General features: G+C 35.0%; 1 protein-coding gene and 1 long non-coding RNA gene across 2 annotated transcripts in view; one reads left to right on the plus strand and one right to left on the minus strand.

The window, feature by feature from the left end:
- The window catches only part of LOC137487330 (uncharacterized), a 202,115-nt gene extending 182,044 nt beyond the window's left edge, over positions 1 to 20,071 (plus strand). Inside the window, exons 39-40 of the mRNA XM_073920131.1 lie at positions 9,132 to 9,209; positions 15,011 to 20,071. Of these exons, the coding sequence (XP_073776232.1) occupies positions 9,132 to 9,209; positions 15,011 to 15,123 (191 nt within the window). The 3' untranslated portion in view covers positions 15,124 to 20,071. The remainder of the gene's footprint in view (positions 1 to 9,131; positions 9,210 to 15,010) is intronic.
- LOC141377046 (uncharacterized) lies at positions 1,842 to 6,929 on the minus strand. Its single transcript, XR_012388854.1, has 2 exons — positions 4,848 to 6,929; positions 1,842 to 4,741 (listed from the first exon to the last, which is right to left on the minus strand). It is a non-coding gene; the product is annotated as an uncharacterized lncRNA (long non-coding RNA).
- Positions 20,072 to 20,740: the final 669 nt, after the last annotated feature.

Consider the following 20,740-nt stretch of genomic DNA (forward strand, 5'->3'; position numbering starts at 1 on the left):
GTACCTTATTTGATGTGTTCAATTAAAATATAATTTTGTTTTAGTTAACTTAGTAATAAACACGCTTTTACACTATACTGTATGTTTTAGAAAAGATACATGGTGAGAAATAGAAAAACAATTGAACCCAGTTTGACTTTTTTATGACAGACGAAAGTTTTGGAGGCAGTGTGTCAATACGATTCGCAGAATGTGAGGTTGAATTTATTTTTTTTATGTGCGAAAATTACAGACTAAAATTCGCATTCAGTGTGCAATAACCTTTACAGGTTTGCAACATTCTTCAAAATATCTTCTTTGGTGTTTAATGGAACAAAACTCAAACTGGTTTGGAACAAGTGAGGGGTTGAATAAATGATGGCAGACTTTCATTTTTAGGTGAATGATCTCTTTAAATAAATCCATGTGCCAGTAGTAAAAACCTAGGAGTGTGCTATTAAATATTGATGTACTCTGGTAGGACATCCTGACAGGTAGGATAAAATGTCAGCACACTGGTTTCACATTCACAAACAGCTCCTCCACATTCGTTGCCCAAGACATTTGTACAAATACAAATGCACATCCTACAGTATATAACATGTTAACAAAAAAATACAAGTAATTTGACAACTGTTTTCCATCTCAGTGTGGTTGAGAGTGACAGCACTGTTTCAATCAACTCTAATTCTTTAGTTTAACTTTAGTTCTAATAATAAGCTTTGGGGTTTGTATTGGAATGTTCTTTTAAGAGGGGCAGCCCGATGGCACAGTGAGTAGCAAAATCGCCTCACAGGAAGAAGGTCGCGGGTTCGAGCCTCGGCTGGGTCAGTTGGTGTTTCTGTGTGGAGTTTGCATGTTTTCCCCTTGTTTGTGTGGATTTCCTGCGCGTCTTCTGTTTTCCCCCACAAGTGCGGATATAGGTGAATTGGGTTTGCTAAAATTGTCCATAGTGTATGTGTATGAATTAGTGTGTATGGATGTTTCCCAGGGATGGGTTGCAGCTGGAAGGCCATCCACTGCGTAAAACATATGCTGAATAAATTGGCAGTTCATTCCGCTGTGGTGACCCCAGATTATTAAAGGGTCTAAGCCAAAAAGAAAATTAATGAATAAATGAATGAATAAATGAATGAATGTTCTTTAAAGAACTCTAGTTTTCTAATAAAGAACTCACTGGATTTCATAGCGATGTTTAGTGTCCATGTAAACAGCTGTTCCAGTTAAATGCATGTGCTGGAGCTTGCACTTTTTTTGGTACATTCTACACTGTCATTGTGTATTTCATACAATGTCAGTTTGGCAAATCTCTGATGCCAGTACAACCTCTCACAAAATATAACCAAGTAATATTCATAATTATCCAGATTTTAAAGATCATGTAAACCAGAAGTTGCAGAAACTTTTCAGTATGTTGATGTACTTCCAATTGAAATGGGATATTGAGTAGGGGGCAGGGCTTTCTTTTTGCATAGCATTCTCTCATAGCAAACTAATAGTGAGGGAGAGCGTGGTTAGCAATATTGTAGCTGACAAATGCTCAGACTTTGATTGAAGATTACCAAAACCACCTTTTTTTCAATGGATTAACTTACTTTACCCAAAGAATAACAATGTGCTCTAGCAAAATAAACATTGTACATTTTGATTTTACAGAGACTTTTAATCCAAAATATTATTTATATGCAATATGATCGGGAGTCGGGATGGCCCTGAAGTTTCTCAGACTGTGAGATTTGAACTGTAAAGATTTCACATTACCAGATAATCTATGCTAAACATGTAAATCATAAAAATTGGGTATAAATTGGCCTGAAACTTCTTTAAAGTGTGAGCCTGGCTTTAGAGAGGAGCATTTCTTCTCATCAGGAAGTATAGCCCCCTGGTAAATCAGAAATGTACCTTTTTGTGTGTGTGATATTATGTGTGAGATGTTGACATCAGCCTCCATGTGGCTTGACAAAGTTTGCGGGTAATATTTCCTCATTATTCCTCGTCATCCTCCGCTGGAGTCTGTCCTCCTTTGGACTCATCAATTTGCCTGACTTGTCTTTACATAGTTTATGAAGAAAAATATCTCCGCCATCTTGGTCGCTTCACACATTAATTCCACTTCGGGGTCAGAGTTAAACTAAATGAGAATCAGCAACATTAATACGTCTCTGTATCCTCTCTTCTGGTGACCCGAAAGAGAAGGTGTTGCTTGAACGCTTGTTGAATTTATATGCTAATGCTTTTTCGATGTCATTTCGATGGCCTTATGTTTTTGATGCTGTTTAGCTTTACTTATTTATTTATTTTTATTGAGATTATTTCTTAAAACTCGCATGAACCACACATCAGTGGGTTCATGCAATTTGAGTCTCATAACAGCATAACATCTAAAACTACTTATGCAACTGTTTTACTGAGCTCAGATGTAATCAGCCATGCTTTTGTATAACCATTTGTTGGGATAACATTTTTTTTTAATCCCTTTGTAACGTTTTTTCATGTGTTCAAGAGTGATGAAATCCTCTAACTTGGTTTCATTAAAATATATCTAATTTGCTGTATATTGTAAGCTGTATTTTCCTGCATGCCAAGAATATACCCAATCATATTTAAAGGGGTAGTTCACTGAGAAATGAAAATTTGCTGGATTTTTACTTGCCCACAGGCCATCCAAAATGTAGTTAACTGTTGTTGTTTTTTTCTTCTTCAGCAGAGCATTGAATATAATTTTTAGCTTAAACTGTGGTTCTTGGTGTACTAAAAAACAACGTATTGCATTTACAGTTTAAGTTAAATTTAGTAATGTTCAGTTTAATTTGTTTGTTTAAATTTACCCCATATACATTGTTTGCAACAACTCACCTTAAAAAATGTTGTAAATCCTATGAATAATTTTTTCAGTGTGATTCAAACTATGCAGGTCATATAATCCAGCACTTTGGGAGTCAAAAAACATTTATGCAAAAATACATTTATACCCTGCACTGTAAAAAATAAATCTGTAAAATTTACGGTAAAAAAACGTCAGCTGTGGTTGCCAGTACTTTACCGTTAAAAAAACACGGTACAAACCGTAAAAGTGATTTTTTATTTTTACGGTAAATTACCGTATTTTATTATTTTATCGAGGTAATATGTCTGTATTTTGAATGATCAACATCTACACATCTTTTGTTACACAGTTAGACACGTTAGCACACCCACATGCAGGTGGTGATAAGGAAGTTACAAAATGAGCCAATGCTCATCAACTTTTCCCGCAAGCAGAAAAGAGTTTCAGCATATAGAAGGTGCTCAGTGTCATTCACACAGCTACTAAACACCAGTATGGTAACACGCATAAAATTAAAGTCATGAAATAAACATTGTTTATCAACATTAGATGTAACATAGATCTCTAATGTACATAACTGATGAGGAAACAACTAAAAAGATCCATAATAATGTCAACAAAATGCATAAAAAGTGATGTTCCATACAGGGAATTCTGGGAAAGTCAATTTACGGTTATTCCCCGTATATATTAAGGAAACATACCGTTAACCAGGTTACAGATTTGTACTGTAGCATTTTTACAGTTTTTTAGCGTTGAAATCACGGCCATTTTTTACAGTGTGGGCTCCTGAAAAAACATAGAGGTCTTACTGTAAATTCACACCAAAAGCAGGGATAGCGTTAAAGTAGGCAGAAGTCTTTAATTTTAAAAAGGAGCCAGCAGCGATAAGCGGCGATGTGCATCTTTGCCCGTTTGGGCATCAAGGAGAGTTGAAATCAAGTAAACTTTATGGCAATCAAGCTATGACGCACTTTGGCAGCAAGCAATTGAAATGTTGAAGTCCACCGCTTGAGAGGATTCCAGTGAACACTGTGAACTTTACTTTCGACCACAGTTGTTCCCAAGGGTTTGATTATTGTGGTGGCCTAATTTCCAATTATTTTTGATGTTTCCTACAGGGACATACATAAAAAAGTTACTGGCGAGTTGATGTGCATTAATGTTATATATGCATTTTTTTCTTAAAATGAATGCTGCAGCACGGTGGCGCAGTGGGTAGCACGATTGCCTCACAGCAAGAAGGTCACTGGTTCAAGCCTTGGCTGGGTCAGTTGACATTTCTGTGTGAAGTTTGCATTTTTCTCCTTTTGTTCACGTGGGTTTCCTCCGGGTGCTCCAGTTTCCCCCACAAGTCCAAAGACATGTAGTACAGGTGAATTGGGAAGGCTAAATTGTCCATAGTGTGCATGGATGATTTCCAGTGATGAGTTGCAGCTGGAAGGGCATCCGCTGTGTAAAACATTTGCTGGATAAGTTAGCGGTTCATTCTGCTGTGGCGACCCCGCATTAAAAAGAGACTAAGCAGAAAAGAAAAATAATGAATGAATAAGCCAGAATGCCATGCTAATTTTAATGATAGTACAAAACAGTATTGCTGCATTAGAATATTTTAGACATATGGACACATTGGATGAGTGGAGCAAAGCCACACCACATGGTTGCGGCTATAAGCAACTTGATCTTCCATAGTTAAATTAATTTGATAAAAGGCATGCAACATTTTCATGATAGAAAGCAGGTTTTTTATGCTGGTATATAAGTGATTTGCTGATATGCTGCATGGCTCCTTTAAATACAAGATCAATGCGAATTTTGACACTCATCGGCAGAGGGAAGAAGGGATGGCAGACAGCATTGTCGTCAGGGCGGCCAGAGCAAACTTTGGCGCTCTCGCAGCCTTTGTTGTGAATGCACAGTTATGCAAAAAAATGACTGGTAATTATGTTCAGTTTCTTGTATAGACTTATTGTTCACCTCACAAAACCACAGTGTATTGTCAGGAGGCACAGTGAAAAAAATCATTCATTGGATTTACTACATTTGCAAGTGGTTGTAAACAACTTATATATGCTGGATTCAAACTAACAAATTAAATTTAGTAATGTTCAACTTGATTTGTTTCTTTAAATTCAGCCCATATAAATTGTTTGCAATGAACCATTTTTGGGTATTGTTTTTGTCTGTTTTTTTTAACTTGTAGTCTTGAAATGTTATGAATCTTATAAAAACACAGTTTCAGCTGAAAATTAGCTTAAAAGCTTTGCTGAAGAAAACAAGTTACTTACATGTTGGATGGTCTGAGGGCAAATACATTTACACAAAATTTTCAATATTTTAGCGAGCTGCCCTTTCAATAATGAGTGAGCAGGTTTCATAATATCTAATGTCATTTCATGCAATGTAATGAACAAGGTGTTTTGATCATCTCAGTACAACCTTTTTATTTTTATATTTATTTATTTTTGACTTATATGAGCAGATTTGCTAATTTAAAGCCTTTTATTGATGGATTAAAACAAATTGTATATAAAATGTACATTGTATATACAGTCATGTTCAAAATTATTCATACCCCTGGCAAATTCTGAGTTGTTACTTTTATTCAACCAGCAAGTTTTTTTTTTTTTTTTTTGACCAGAATTGACACAGGCTTCTCCCTGAAGATAATAAGAGGTATCAATGTGGTAAAAAATTATCACATTTGTTACGTTTAAACAAAAATAAATAACGATTAATATAAACATATGAATAATTTCAGACTTGACTGTATATTTCTTAAATTTACACCCTAACAGTGCTCAGCATAAAAAAGTTCCCTCTTTTAAATTGTTTTCTGCAGTATGCTTTACAATATTATATTTGTGCATTTTCATTAGACTGGTCAGGACTAAAACCAAATCTTATCTAACAAAAACAAAGTACAAAAAACTGTCCCAAAATTAGTACTGAAAAATTTTACAGGGGACCTATTTTACCCCTATTACAAGATGTAAGATAAGCCTTTGTTGTCTCCAGAATGTATCTGTAAAGTTTCAGCTCAAAATACCCATCAGATAATTTATTGTAGCCTCCAGAATCTGCTCATTTTGGTGTCTGAGTACATTGTAGTTGTTTTTCTATCCTGTGGCTTTAAATGCAAATGAGTTTCTTTTCCCCACCCACCGCTCCCATGTGTGTGTCTGCTTCTAATCATGCGTTATGTCAGATAAACAGCAGTCAGTGATAGAGACAGACACAGATGAAGCTAAAATACAGCTCGTTAGTTAAAAATACCAAGTAAGTTTATTTGATGTTTTTGTGGTGGAGTTTATTCAAGCCTTTCTGAAATGATGAGTCTCACACAAATGTTGTTTGCAGTTGTTTCACACCATAAGTGCAAGCAGAGCGTGAGCAGTATGTGTCAAGCTCGTATGGAGAGCAGAAGCTCATTGGCAGCTGTTGCACAGATTGATGCATCTCTGTCTATTCAATCTAGTTACCTATCTATCTATAAATACATGATTTTTTTTTACTTTTCATCTGCACCAAGGCCCATGGCAACTTCCTCCTCTGCTGTTTCCTTAACCTGCAAGTCTTTATTTTACTAATTATATAGATCCTAAAGAACTGTCTGCTTCTCAAGCTCTATGAGGAGTGTCATACATGTCTTTTCAGGTGCACTCGGTCAGAAGACACTCTGATATCATGTCATTTTGTTTTTGATTGTAAGGGTAATGTAAGCCTATAGTTCTAAAAATATTTATACAATATATTTTTAATGATATTTATACATGTTCAAACTAGTGTGCAGCTTACTAAGAAAAACTAAAACTAAAATAGTTTTAAATTGTTTTAAATTTGGTTTTGTAGTTCAAGCCCAAATAAATATTTGTCGCTATCATTAAATCATTTAAGCTTTTTACTGTCATTATCAATGCACTGTCACTTTCATTAAGCGTGCTTCTGCGTGCCGTATAAAAACTCTAATTTGTTAACATGGACACTCAAAAATACACACGCTGCTCCTACTTGCGGTGTGAAACAGGCTTTAGATAGTGATTTTGCTGTCTTCATCACAAACAATCTCTGTTTTAAAAAAACATTTTAAACTTATAAAAATCACAGAGTTATTTGGAACAGATATTTAAACCCAGTTTATTGTAAAAAAAAAAAAATGTTCTGTGGAGGTGTGTAAACATGTTATTATAGAAACAGGGAGCCTGTCAATCAATTCAGTGGGTGGGGAAAACCGCATTTCTACGTCATGTTGCGGTGGGCATCAAAATCACTGGGATTTGGGTTTTATTATAACATCAGGAAATTTTAAACAGAGACTTGTTGTTTTTATACCACTCCAAAATAACAGTGTATACATACACACAGTTCTGTCCAAACAGGTTACAAAAGTTAATTTTCATCATACGTTCTTTTTAAATAAAATGTTAATACACAGGAAAAGTCAAGAGAAACATAAAAAATATATATCAAATTTAGCTGAAATAACAAATTTAGCAATTACTCATTTGAATGTAAATATATTATCTTTCTATTCCTAAAGATGTTAGGTGATTAAAAACATATTTTAATGGATATCACTGTTTAATACAGCTGTTATGTTTAAATGCACCAAAGTTTATCACCTATATTCACTAAGAAATGGATAACAAATATATAAAAGGGGGTGTACTCATCTATGCAGAGCACTGTATATATCTCTATTTATGTGATGATTTAAATGTAATTTATTTCTATATAATATTTTATGTTTTCCTTCGCGTTTTTCATTCTCCACATGGTTTAGTCTTTTTTTTTCCAGAGTATGAAAGAGGACGTTGAATGTAAAGCCTGAACAAGATGTTAGTATAGATGTTGCTGTAGGCTGCATTTCACAAGTATTGCATTGCAGCTCCCCCTGCCGCATTTTTTTTCTCCTCATAAAACGTACAGTATGAACAGGGAGCCATGATTTGATGCCGCAGGTAGAGTGCCATCCCACTTCTGAATGCCATTGCATTGAATGAATACATCTGAAGGTGTCCGATACACTTTCGTTAGTTAGCTACTAGTGTGTTGCTTGTATAAGTTTCATATGAGACTGACAATTATTTGGTAATTAACTCCTACAGTGTTTTTCTTTTAGGCTAGACAGAGTCTGGCTTGATGGAAACACACAACTAATCAGTGTGTGTTTTGACTGGAGGTGGTTTTCTGCATGTCATTATGAAGATAGTCTTAAGATTGGTTTCTGACAGTGTGTGTGCAAAAATAATACTAACAGATCAGCATCGGCTAATGTGTTTTTGTTCGTCGGTTTGCTGCCCGCCGTGTGTGACATTTCATCCAGCACTGTCAGCATTTGTGCATTTTGTACTTTTTAAGTGTGTTTCTAATAGATTTGTCACTACTTGTGAAGGGCTTAAAAACTGGCTGATTTCTGAGGGATCTATTTAGTGTAATATGGCAGATTTGCACAAGGCTTTATCTACCATTTCCACCTGTTAGGTGTTTTTTTTTTTTTTTTTTTTTTTTTTTTTTTTTGAAGACCTAATTTTTATGGAAATGCAAAGTCTGAGATTTTTTTGATCCTACAGTAGGAAGTAAATTGTTTGAATAGTATCTCACTGCTAGTGTTATATCAGTCAGAGGTTTTTCTTTGAATAATGTACTAATTAAATAGTGGAGTGATGGCTAAATTCTGCTTGTCAGTAAAAAAACCGTACTGGAATATTTTAGATAAGTTTTAAGAATGCACACTTCCAAAATGGTGGGAAATAAGTTTCCATTGTCATTCAGTGTAACAGGTAAATTAATGTAAAACAAATTAAACAGCATACTTATTAAAGGAACACTCCACTTTTTGAGGGAAATATGCTCATTTTACAAGTTATCTAGAGTTAAATATTTGAGTTTTCCATTTTTTTAATGCATTCAGTTGATCTCTGGGTCTGGAGGGAGAACTTTTAGCTTAGCTTAGCATAAATCATTGAATCGGAGCATTAGCATCTTGCTCAAATAATAAAAAGTTTTGATAAGTTTACTATTCATAGTTTGAAACTTCTGTTGCTACATCATTTACTAAGACGGACAGTAAATGAAAAGTTTCAGTGTCATTATGGCTGGTAACTATATTCTCAACGGGATTTTTTTGCTAATGGTCTAATATGATTTAATGATCTATGCTGAGCTAAAAGTCGTATTTACAAAAATAAGACTGCTCTATGATACATAATTGCATAGTCTTGTATCGTCATCAAATAATTATTTATATAAATGCTTGACAAAAATTCTGAATATAAGTAAATTATATCAATAATTTGTGTTTTTGTGTGTTTTACTCCTCCAGGGTATCGAGGGCAGAAAGGGGAACGGGGTCAGATGGGTCTGGGACTTCCAGGAGCTCCAGGACCCGCCGGACCACAAGGTACAAAACTTATTATTAATACTCTCTAGTTACGAATATTTAGGACCTGAAGTTTGTCAATTACCACAGAAGAGTACTTTGATTAAACGTTATGTGTGTTTACTGAATAAATCAGAATACTGCTCAGAATTTAGGGTGAATTAAAATTGTTGTATAAGTAATATAATTGTTAATGTATTTTAAAATGAAATGCATGCTTTTAATCAGCAAGGTAGGGAGATTTTATTTTTATATTATTATATTTTCATATTTTTATATTATATTTTTTGTCGATCAATGTGTTTTTAAAAAATGTTTGAATTTTTAAATCAAGGAACTGCAGTTTTGAATAAATATCAACAAATGTTACTACAAGAAACGTATGGTAGTTGTAGTTGTTAGAAGAAAAGGAAATAACATGACTGCACGATGGAACACATGTGAAGGACATTTTTATTGAAACATTATTTATTGAAAAAATATTTTAATCTCTTATGTATTAATGTGTTATTAAGCGTATACAATTGTTTTTAAATGAAATCTTAAATAGATCAAACATTCTGAAAGATTTTTATTTGTTATATTGGCCAGCCACATATATATATATATATATATATATATATATATATATATATATATATATATATATATATATATATATATATATATATATATATATATATATATATATATATATATATATATATATATATATATATATTGGCCTTTATGGTAAATATTCATCAAAGAATTCTGAGAAAAAGAGCATAATTATTAAACCCAATCTTTCAGAAGATATTCCAACTTGGTATGTTAGGGTTTTGAGTTTGGAGAGTATTTTAATTTGTTTATTTACTTGAACATTTTCTCCTTCGTTTTCTTCATTTGGACATATATAAAAACCAACGTCCATCTGCCCAAAAATGCCTAGAAAACAAACTCTGGTTTGCTTGTGGACAGGAATGAATCTGACCCAATGAACCAGACTTTGTTAAAATGTATGATGAATTATTCAGTATGTTTTATTCAGAATGCTGCATTTGTTTGTTTTGCTAATGCGTCTCAAAATGAATTGCAGGTTGACTTGAAGCCCTTTTTGTAACATTACAAATGTTTTACTGCCATTTTTTTTGCAATTTGATGATGATATTAGGGCATAAAATGGTGAAATCAAAATGCTGAACACAAAAATATTCTGAAATGCTTAAAATGATAAGTAGTGTAGATGTAGTGAAAGGCCTTTTTGTAACATTACAAATGTTTCACTGCCATTTATCATCAATTTGATGATAGTGATAGGGCATAAAATGGTGAAATCTTTGTGTTTTACGAACATTTGAACTATTCAATATTTCTATTCAAAAACGTAACTACCCTATGATTCAGGTCATATTCTCAAACCCTATAACAAAATTTAAAACAACCATCCAAAGCACACAAATAATTTGACTAACGTTTGCTCAAATTGGTTATTGACTATCAAACTTTGTATTTCTACTCTAAACTGTTCAGAATGTGGTTTATAGGCCATATCCTATAAGGCTTTTATTCATTTCAGCACTTTTCCTTTGTTAAGGGAATAGGGATACATTTTCTGCGGTAACTGACAGCATGCTTCAGATGTCGCTAATGGACCTTCAGAGGTATTTAACCCAGAATATTTTTTAATACATGAGCCGTGACACCACTTAATTAGTTGAGATAATTAAAAAACAAATGATCCTGTTTTAGTCATTGCTTTTAAGAGTAAGAGGTGCACTGCCTTTTATATAACAGCATGTTGTTGAATTGTGAAGATAAACAGGCTAGATCAAGCAAGTAGAACAATAGAAACATGTTGCTTTGTGTTTTTGCTGAGGTCCAGAAAGGCCCTCGGTGCTTGTAAATACATTTTCCATGACCGTTCTTTACACTTTTCACACTCTTGAAATCTGCAACACCTAGATAGCGGCGATTATTCAAATTGGTGCTTTAATGTTGTACTTTACAAAAGCACAGGCAGATAATGGCTCCAAACTAAACTAATGACTACGGCATTCTTTAATGAACGGCTCTTTTATAGAGGTACAAAGTGCTCACTGATTGTTCTTCAAATGAAAAAATACAAAAGAGACTTTAACCGGGGGTTCTTTATAATTGCAAGGCGCACCATAATCGCTGGCTGCTGTGATTTCCCTTTTTCTCCTCTTCCTCTGCAGTTAAAGGGTAACAAGCTCATGAAAAGAAGTTTTATTCTGTTTGTTCTGCCATGATCACTCTAAGGGAAACTTTATTTTAAATAACAGTGTTTACTGTGTCAAGCATCGTTATCATTGTTCACTGTAGTCACTCGATTATCACAGTATCATCAACCATCAGGACACCTTCGCAATCATATAGTAACACTCTGGCAACACTGCATACTCATATCATAACCACCTACAACACCCCAATATCTTGGTGACCTACTAACTGTGGCAAGATTCGGAAGTGTGCATGGGGTGCTAGTGGCTGGGATGCACAAGAAAAGAAACCTAAAAGCCACTCTGGCGACATCCTTACATCCTTTTTTATTTACACTCACCGCTGCTAGTCACGACACTCATTTTCGCATGTATTGTCATTCTGACCTGAGGTGGCATTGATGAAACCCCAACCCATTTACATATAGGATCTAAAAGCAGGTGAAAAGCATGAGTGCATGGTTTCCTTTACCATTATCAATGCGATTTGAACTTGTGCTATGCTGGTGTCTCTCCTAACTAGGTGACCATCAATCATTTTCTCAGAGGATAACAAGCAGACAAACCATTGCTGTTTATTTATGCAGAATATTAAGAAGTTGTGCAGTATTTGGGTGCTCTGTGTTTTTCTGGGGAAATTTGTCTGCCCTTATTAAAGAAATTATCTGTATTCCATACAAAGTGTGAAGCAGATTGATTAGTTTTAGTTGCAAGAATTGCAGTGTGCCCACAGCATTCTGAAAAGTTTAGATGTTTTTAACTAGGTTCCAATGGAAAATACGAGCACATGCAAGTCATGCACCTCAACTGGAAATAACCCCAAGCTTATGGGCATTTCTTCCAAGGTGTGCACTCAGCAGACACATTTTAATAAACTGTAGTACTTCATAACAAACAATTTTTTTAAAACTGATTTTGTCAATGGTGTTCAGTCAATAAATACAGATACAGTTTTATTAACCCAATCCTAACATCAACACCATGGTAACCAACTACAACAGCCCAGTATCATGTGAGCCACTACTTCCAGTGAGATTCTGAAGTGTGCATCCAAAGGGCACTTTATTATCTTATGAGACCATACCAGAGAAGTTAGGAATGGGAGTGAAGCGATGCAACTGACACTGATAGCAACCTGCTAAAATAATTTCAAGACAACTTAGCAGCCCCCGCCAACGACTCACAACAACAGATCATCTTTGCAACTGCATAGCAACTGCATTGTCTGTTGCGGTCAATAGTGACGCCATGTTTTTTGAGTGCCTGCAGCAGAGCGAGGCACTAACCAGGCGTTTTAAAGTCAGCACTAAGCGCTCAGTGTTTTTTCAGGCATTGCAAGTTGAAAAACTCAGTGCCCATCAGTGGCCAATAGCCGTCAAATCACAGTGGAGGAGGGGCAGGACTATACCATGCAACTGTCACCACCACCACAACATGGAATGGCAACTAACTGAAAAAAATGCTCACAGCCTAAAGGTGCATTCACATTAGAGTTTGTGCTTGCAGAATTCTTTCATACTGCACTGTGAAATGGGGCAGGATAAAATAAGATGATTAGACAATTGCTTGCTTGATCAAATGTCTGTACAGAGAGGTCCTGTTTTGATCTTCTATTGGTCTCACGTAATCACATTTACATTTACATTTAGTCATTTAGCAGACACTTTTATCCAAAGCGACTTACAAATGAGGACAAGGAAGCAATTTACACTATAAGACTTCAAACACTATATTAAACTATAAGAGCAACAATGAATAAGTGCTGTAGGCAAGTTTCAGGTGTGTAAAGTCTAAGAAGGAAAGCTGAAATAACTAGTAAATTAGTAAATTTATTATTATTTTATTTATTTGTTTTTTTTTTGTAGTTAGTGGAGGAGTCAGAGAGGGAGTTGCGGATTAGTAAGGAAAGTGGAGACTGAATAGTTGAGTTTTTAGTCGCTTTTTAATGACGAGTGACTCTGCCGTTCTGATGCAGTTAGTGTCACATCCGTCAGTGACCACCTGAGGGCGCTGTAGTGCATCAGGACTCAGTTACCACTACAGCGTCCCAGAAGAACTACATTCTCATACATGCCCCGCGCACACACCGGAACACCTACACTGACCTGTCATCACATCTGTTTTGTGTTACTGTTGATTATCTGGACTATTTATACTACCATTTCACCACAGTTTGTTATCGCGTCGTTTGTCTTCCTTGTCCGAGTATCGAGTAAGTCTAAGATTCCAAGTTTGTTATTCTGATCCTGTTCTTGTATTTTGCATTAGTCTAGTTCGTGTGTCATTTGTCTAGTCTGTGTTCTAATTAGGTTTAGTTGTTTGGGTTTGTTTTTCCTGAGCCTCGTCTCTGATTTAGTTTCTGGTTTTGTAGTTTATTTGTTACTTTGTATACTTATCACCTTGTTGGTTGCACTGTAAATAAATAATCTGCACTTGGATCCGCACCTTTTTGTTTCTTGTTTTGATCACGCTAAAACGTGACAGTTAGGGAGTTCATTCCACCAACTGGGCAGATTGAGCGCAAGCGTTCGAGAAAGCATTTTCTTGCCTCTTTGGGATGAAACCACGAAGTGACGTTCATTCACAGAACGCAAGTTTCTGGAGAGCCTATAAATCTGCAGAAGTGAGAGCAGATAAGAAGGGGTGCAGCCAGAAATCGCTTTGTAAGCAAACATCAGTGCTTTGAATTTGATGCGAGCAGCAACTGGCAGCCAGTGCAAACGAATGAGTAGCGGCGTGACATGTGCTCTTTTAGGTTCATTAAAGACCACTCGTGCTGCTGCATTCTGAAGCATATGAAGAGGTTTGATAGAACTAGCTGGGAGCCCGGCTCGTAGAGAGTTGCAATAGTCCAGTCTGGAAAGAAAAAGAGCTTGAACAAGGAAAGAACAAGAGCTTGAACAAGGAGTTGAGCTGATGCGATTTTGCAGCTCAAAGTTCAACTTTGGTACTCAGCGCAAAAGCTTGCGTTTTCAGTCTGTTGCATTCGCATGTGTATGAATGGAACTCTATGGGGCTGCATGTGACCAAGGTTTAAGGGATCATTCACACTGAATATATCTTTGGTTCTAGAAACGCTTGATGCGGCGCTCAAAAATGGGTTTTAAAAAAGCGCAGAGCATCACGAGGTGTACATGTTGCAATATTGTGAATGTGATGTAATAACACAATGACAGACCCATTAGTAACAGGAAAATAATATGTTATAATAAGCACAAGACGATACATCATATAACTTAAGATATTCTGGACAAAGCTAAAATGAGTGCCTCATCCACCATGATATGATATAATAGGAAATAAATCAGTTGGGAAATGAAGCTCGCAACAGTTGCCTCACCTAAGAGTTCTTCTGATTGGTCCATTGCTATGGAACTGACAGTGATGAGCTGCACTGCGTGTGAAAGTATAAGGTCCTACAACTCGACATGGCATCTAATTTTTTTTTTTTACGTGAGACCCAAACGTAATGATCAAACACTTCTGTCAAGCATGGATTTACATTTGAAAAACAAAAAAAAGTAGCACATTGGAGAGGAAAACTGCATTCTTTGCGAACGGCTACTAATCCTTTACTTTCTGCTTTTAATTTGTCACCAGGTCCAGTTGGATTAGGACCCCAGGGGCCTTCAGGTCCCCCGGGGCCCCCGGGTCCGCATGGAAGATGTAACCCCAGCGACTGCTTCCACCCTTATGGTAGACGGGATGGCTAGAAACTGACACACCCTCATCAATGCTGAATAAATCAGGCGAAGCAGCTCATCTACAATCCTAATAAAAACAAGTGTAGGATGCCTCCTGGAGGAGAAGAAACAAGCAAACCTCATCCCCGCAGAGCAGCCATTACCGCTGATGTCATTTCATCAATTCTCTCCGCTTCATTTCCCATAGTTGTGACCAATGCATTTACTCGTGTTTTGCGGATATGACATGAAAATTCAAATGCCATCGATACACTAATCACAAGCGACTGAGGCGGTGCGGTCAATGCAATGCAGGTGAAATGAGAATTTTATTTACATTCGCTTCTTTTCTTCAAGCTGACGTGAAGTAGTTTTAATTAAATTGTGATGCCGCTATGCAATCTAATGTAGAAAAGCTCGTGTAAATAACAGACATTTTAATTGCTTTTCAGACATTTACTTTTGAAAATATTTAAAAAGCAATGTACTTTCAGTCCTTTCAGGAAGAACATTGCTCATGAAGGGAGTAAGTTATTGTCATATTTATCAGCTGCACTGATGATGCATATATAATGGAGCACTCATATAACCTCTGAGACCACTAGTACAATTATTCATCTTTCTCATTAATCATTATACATTTCAAAATTCAACTAAAATGTATAATTACTAAATGAAACTAAAAAATAATTGAAAATATAAGCAATTCATATTTGTGTGTTTATTATTTATTTTAGATTTTAACATCATCATTATTTCTCTAACCACCATAATTGATCAATTTGCAATTATTATTAAAGGGTCATGAACCACAAACCCCCCCATTTCTCCGCCGGGTGTTTTTACACCTCTAGACTGACAAAAGTCAGGCAAGTGAGTGAGTCCAGCTTTGTTTAGGTGGGAGTGTCGAGTGGCGAAAGAGGGAAGTTTTTGCATGAAAAGGGGAGTTTCAGCATGTGCACGCGTGGATTTTCATAGCGGCAAAAACAATACAAACACAGAAGAGACAGTGACTACATTTACATGGACATCAGTAATCAAATTATTTGCCTTAATTTGAATAAGATTATAATATAATTAATGAGTTTACCTGAGACTTTTTGAATGTTCCTTTTATCATCCCGTTTTTTTCCCGTAATTTCGGGTGTTTCATTCTTAATTTGTCGAATTTAACTGCAGTTAGGCCCTTTCACTTTCATTTACGAACATTTCATGCATGCCCCCCATGACAAACGAGATATTGGATGCGAGGAACTGCTGGAAGAGTGTTGTTTTAATGGAATTTTTGATATTGCACGACGATTGGAAGAAAAAAAATACTCTGCATTTCTTAATGCAGAGACTCGGTAGATGCAAACAGTAACATCAAACAGCTGTGTGTATGGACTATACAGTCACAAAATGCGGCAAAAATCATACGCAACCCATGTCTCCAAATATTTCTTTTTCTTCCACAAATTTAATTAGGCAACACAACCTCTCAGTGGTCTGAACACTGTACAAGTAAAAACAGTCTTCAAAGCTATATCGTGCATATTAATGAAGTAGCACCTCATTCACAATAAAGCGCGCTGATTGGTTTGAACCAAGTCTTTCCCATGAATTAAATGATGAAAACTCAAAGACGTCACGTATTGGCCGGTACATACAGCCAATCTCCCTGCTGGATTTTACACAATGATCTCATCATGGTGATGCAGCGTCAAATTTTATGTTTGAACCAGAAGAACGAATTTGCTCGAAATAACACAAACAACCAATTTTCAGGGTTTTTTTGGGTGAAATGTATGTGTCCTAATAGTGTCTTTAGTAGCGTGGGACACATATATGATTGTCAACATCTCAAAAAAATGTATTTTGGTGTTTCATGACCCTTTAATATCTCTCTTTTTTATCTAAAAGTTGTTTATTTTGTGTTTAAAATGGGTAAGAGAATCTCCTAATTTTAAATATGGTCTCCTACTTTTATGTAAATGTTTGACCAAACACAGCAAATAGTAATAATTGAAATAATAATAATAATAGCGATGTTGCCGTGTGGCTGGTGAGGTCAAAACTGCTCATGACATTAATAAGCTTTAATTGTTTACAGGGAAATAAAGCGATGTTCCTTTAGTCAGACTGTTTGAACACCTCCATAATGGTGTAGTATGTATATTTTGGTCTCTACTAGGTTTGATTTTCGGAAAAAAAAAGAAAAAAAAGATGTGAATTGCTTTTTTATTTGCATATTTATCTTTGGCTTCGTGTGGAAAGCGTCCTTCCATGTTACTTGAATATTTTTTTTATAAGACAACATATTTGTCAATATCATATTCACAAATGGCAAACCGTCTTATTATCAAACCTTACATTTCATGGGCAGCAGTTTGTCTTAAGACCATGTTTTTTTGTAATTCAGGTCTTTATTTATTGTAGTCCGGATTCATGTTTTATTTATTGTGTTTATCTTGAGATTTTACTGTACAAGTCATTGAATCATTTGACTCTCTGTTGGGAAGATGAACAGTTCTTGAGTGGTGGATGGAGAACAGTTTTGTGATGTTTTGCATTTTGGTTTGTGCTGCTTTCTTCTTTCTTCCTGAGTCTTCCTGTTTTCTTTTAGTACACTGGGGTCAAATATGTAGACGTTTGGTGGTCACACTCGCCAAGACTGCATTTATTGCAATTTTAATTCTGTTGACATGATGTCTGTGAATTGCAGAGCTTTTACAAATGGCAAAACAAATCCATATTGAACAGATGCTTTCTTTAGTGTTGCTTTTTTGTTATTGGGAGGAAAGAGCGCAACATATATTTAAGTATGAATCTAAATGTTGCGTTGTTGGAGCAGTGTTGGGTGTAATTAGTCTCAAATTAAATGGTTACTGTAATTAAATTACTTTTCTGCTGAAAAAAAATTAGGTAAGGGATTACTTTTTATATTTATGTTATTTAATTAGTTACTTGCTTAAATACTAGACATAAATTCAATCGTTCCATATAAATCAATTCTGAGAAGCAGAGTAATTTTGTTTTTTTATGATTAAAAATATATTTTGCTGAATAATAATATTTTTCATCTAAATAAAACTACATTATTAAACATGTCATGTTTTTTTTTTCTTGGGAATAATATTTCTAAAGGAAATGTTGACGTCACATCGAACCAGATTTTGGTAAAAGCCCAAACAATACAATTTTAAATATAACAATATATTTTTTTGAATCTGAAAAAAATAGTTAAAAATGTATTTAGTACTGTATTTAAAAGGCTTTTTTGGTGATGGCAGCTTAAGGACGCCTCATCTGAAGAATGAAGTCACATGAATTGCTCAGCTGAGGTTTTTCTCACAAACTTCAACAGAGTGTCAAAATCTTAATGGTTCTGTGGGTCTTGTCTCAAATCTGATCTTTATTTTGCTTTTCTATTGTATTCCAGTCAGGTGATTGGCTGGGCCATTCTACAGCTTGATTTTCTTTCTCTGAAAGCATTTGAGAGTTTCCTTGGTTGTTTTTTAGATCATTGTCTTGCTGAAATGTCCACCCTGGTTTCATCTTCATCATCCTGCTAATGTAGATGTTGGACTGAAGCAGCTAATATTCATTTACATTGAGAAAGGGCAGAGGTACTACTGAGATATTTTAGTTGCTGTCTGGGCTTTCACTGCCTTTCTAAACCTCCCTTTCTTCATGTGTTCAATACTTATTCCTTGCATTTTATTACACATAACTTCATTTAAAAATTAATTTGTTTTTTGTTTTGTTTTTTGCATATATTTTGCAAATATAGATTTCTTTGGTTGTTACCAACCTACCAAAATTTCAAGTCAACAGCATCCTTAGAAATATGTTTTTTTTTTTTTTTAAATTGTGACATATTCAATACTTATTTCCCCACTGTATATAAAAAATAAGTTGTTAATGATAAATGTTAATTTTTGTTTAATAAAACAGTTTGACTCAAATGTAAATAATATAAAGTTGAATTTTTATTGTCTTTGCATTGGGATTTATGTGGATTTCTAATATTGAGTTAAGTAATTAAATTACGTATTGAGTAACTAAGTTACTTTTTAGACAAAGTATTTATCGTGTAATATGTACTTTTTTTTTTTTTTTTAAGTAATTTAGCCAACACTGCTCTGGACACATCTAGATGTTCACTATTAGTGAATCACTGCAAATGTTTTTGCAGCTTTACTCCTCCAAGCAAAATATTAATAATAGTTAGAATTAATAATATTAATTAGAGTAACATATGAAAGTACTATTGTTTTGTATTTAGCCTTAATCAGAAGCAATATTTATTTTTTAAGCATTATTATTCCAGACTTTTGACCCCCAGTGTGCATTTTTTCTTTTTTTTTCTTTTTTTCTTCCTCCCTTTCTTCCTTTCTTTTTGCACATAGGATTAAGTGTGACAAAGCAAACCCTTGTTAGGTTTTTGCTGTTTTATTTTTATTAATTATAAAGTTTTACTGTTTTTATTTTTATATGTACCAGATTACCTCTGCTGAGAGCTGAAATATTGATGGTTTCAGGTCTTAAGACTATTTTGGTGAAAACAATTGTCTAGAATCCTTCCAAGTAAGCATCTCAGAGTTGGCATGACTTCATATTTACCTTTATTAGTAGTTCTGTTACCTTTTTTATTATTACTTTTACATAAATGGGCTATTATTAATGACATGTAGCATGGATACAATATGTTTCTCAAGGGCTAATACTGTGGACTTACTTGAAGGACAGTCTTAAGACAAAAGCCCACATCTACCTGATATGCACTGCATCACCTGATGGATCATCTGGAGGAGGACTGTGTTTCAGTGTGGCTCTGTTTTCAATATGACAAATGCTCACTGTGGTCAGATACAGTAGCACACATGCATCGTGTGTCAGTTTATTAGCATTTTCTTTTGTGCTTGGTCTTGTAGATGCATTTGGTTTGCATATTTTACATATCGGTAAATCATTTAAATAAATGTCCTTAATTTAACATGCATTGTGAAACACTCTAGTGGTGTGTGTGTGTCTGTATTATGCAACAGAACAGTTCACCTAAGCGATGACCCTTGTGTCATTCCAAACACGCAAGACCTTCTTTCATCTTCTAACACAATTATTTTGATGATATCCGAGAGCTCTGATACTCCATAGACAGTGTCCTGCAATATTCAAAGTGCAGAAAGGTAAGATCATTGTCAAAACAGTCATTGTCATCAGTGGTTCAAATGTAAATTTATAAAATTACAAACTATGAGAATATTTTACAGCACAAATAAATGTAACAACTTTATTCAGCAACTACTCTTCAGTCTCAGTTCAGGCCACACATTCTCAAGCACTCGCAAGTGTTGCTGTACATCTTAATCTTCAATGCGGAAGTGCGTTCGTTTTTGCAATTGTTTTAGAACTTCTGATTCAGCTGCCTGGGGAAGAAATGGCTAGGAATAATAAATACGCAGAAAATGGTCAAACTGCTCGCTCTACAAACAAGTGTTTGCATGATTATACAGACAAAGCAAAATCAATTATTAAAAAGTTTAAGTTTACAACATCAAGCGGCACAACGAGCTGTTTTACGGTACGATATATAGTGGGTATCAGACCAAACAAAAAGCACTGCATTAAGAATCTGCTATTATATATATATATATATATATAT

Source organism: Danio rerio, chromosome 13 (assembly GCF_049306965.1).
Source record: "Danio rerio strain Tuebingen ecotype United States chromosome 13, GRCz12tu, whole genome shotgun sequence".
NCBI classification, from domain to species: domain Eukaryota; kingdom Metazoa; phylum Chordata; class Actinopteri; order Cypriniformes; family Danionidae; genus Danio; species Danio rerio.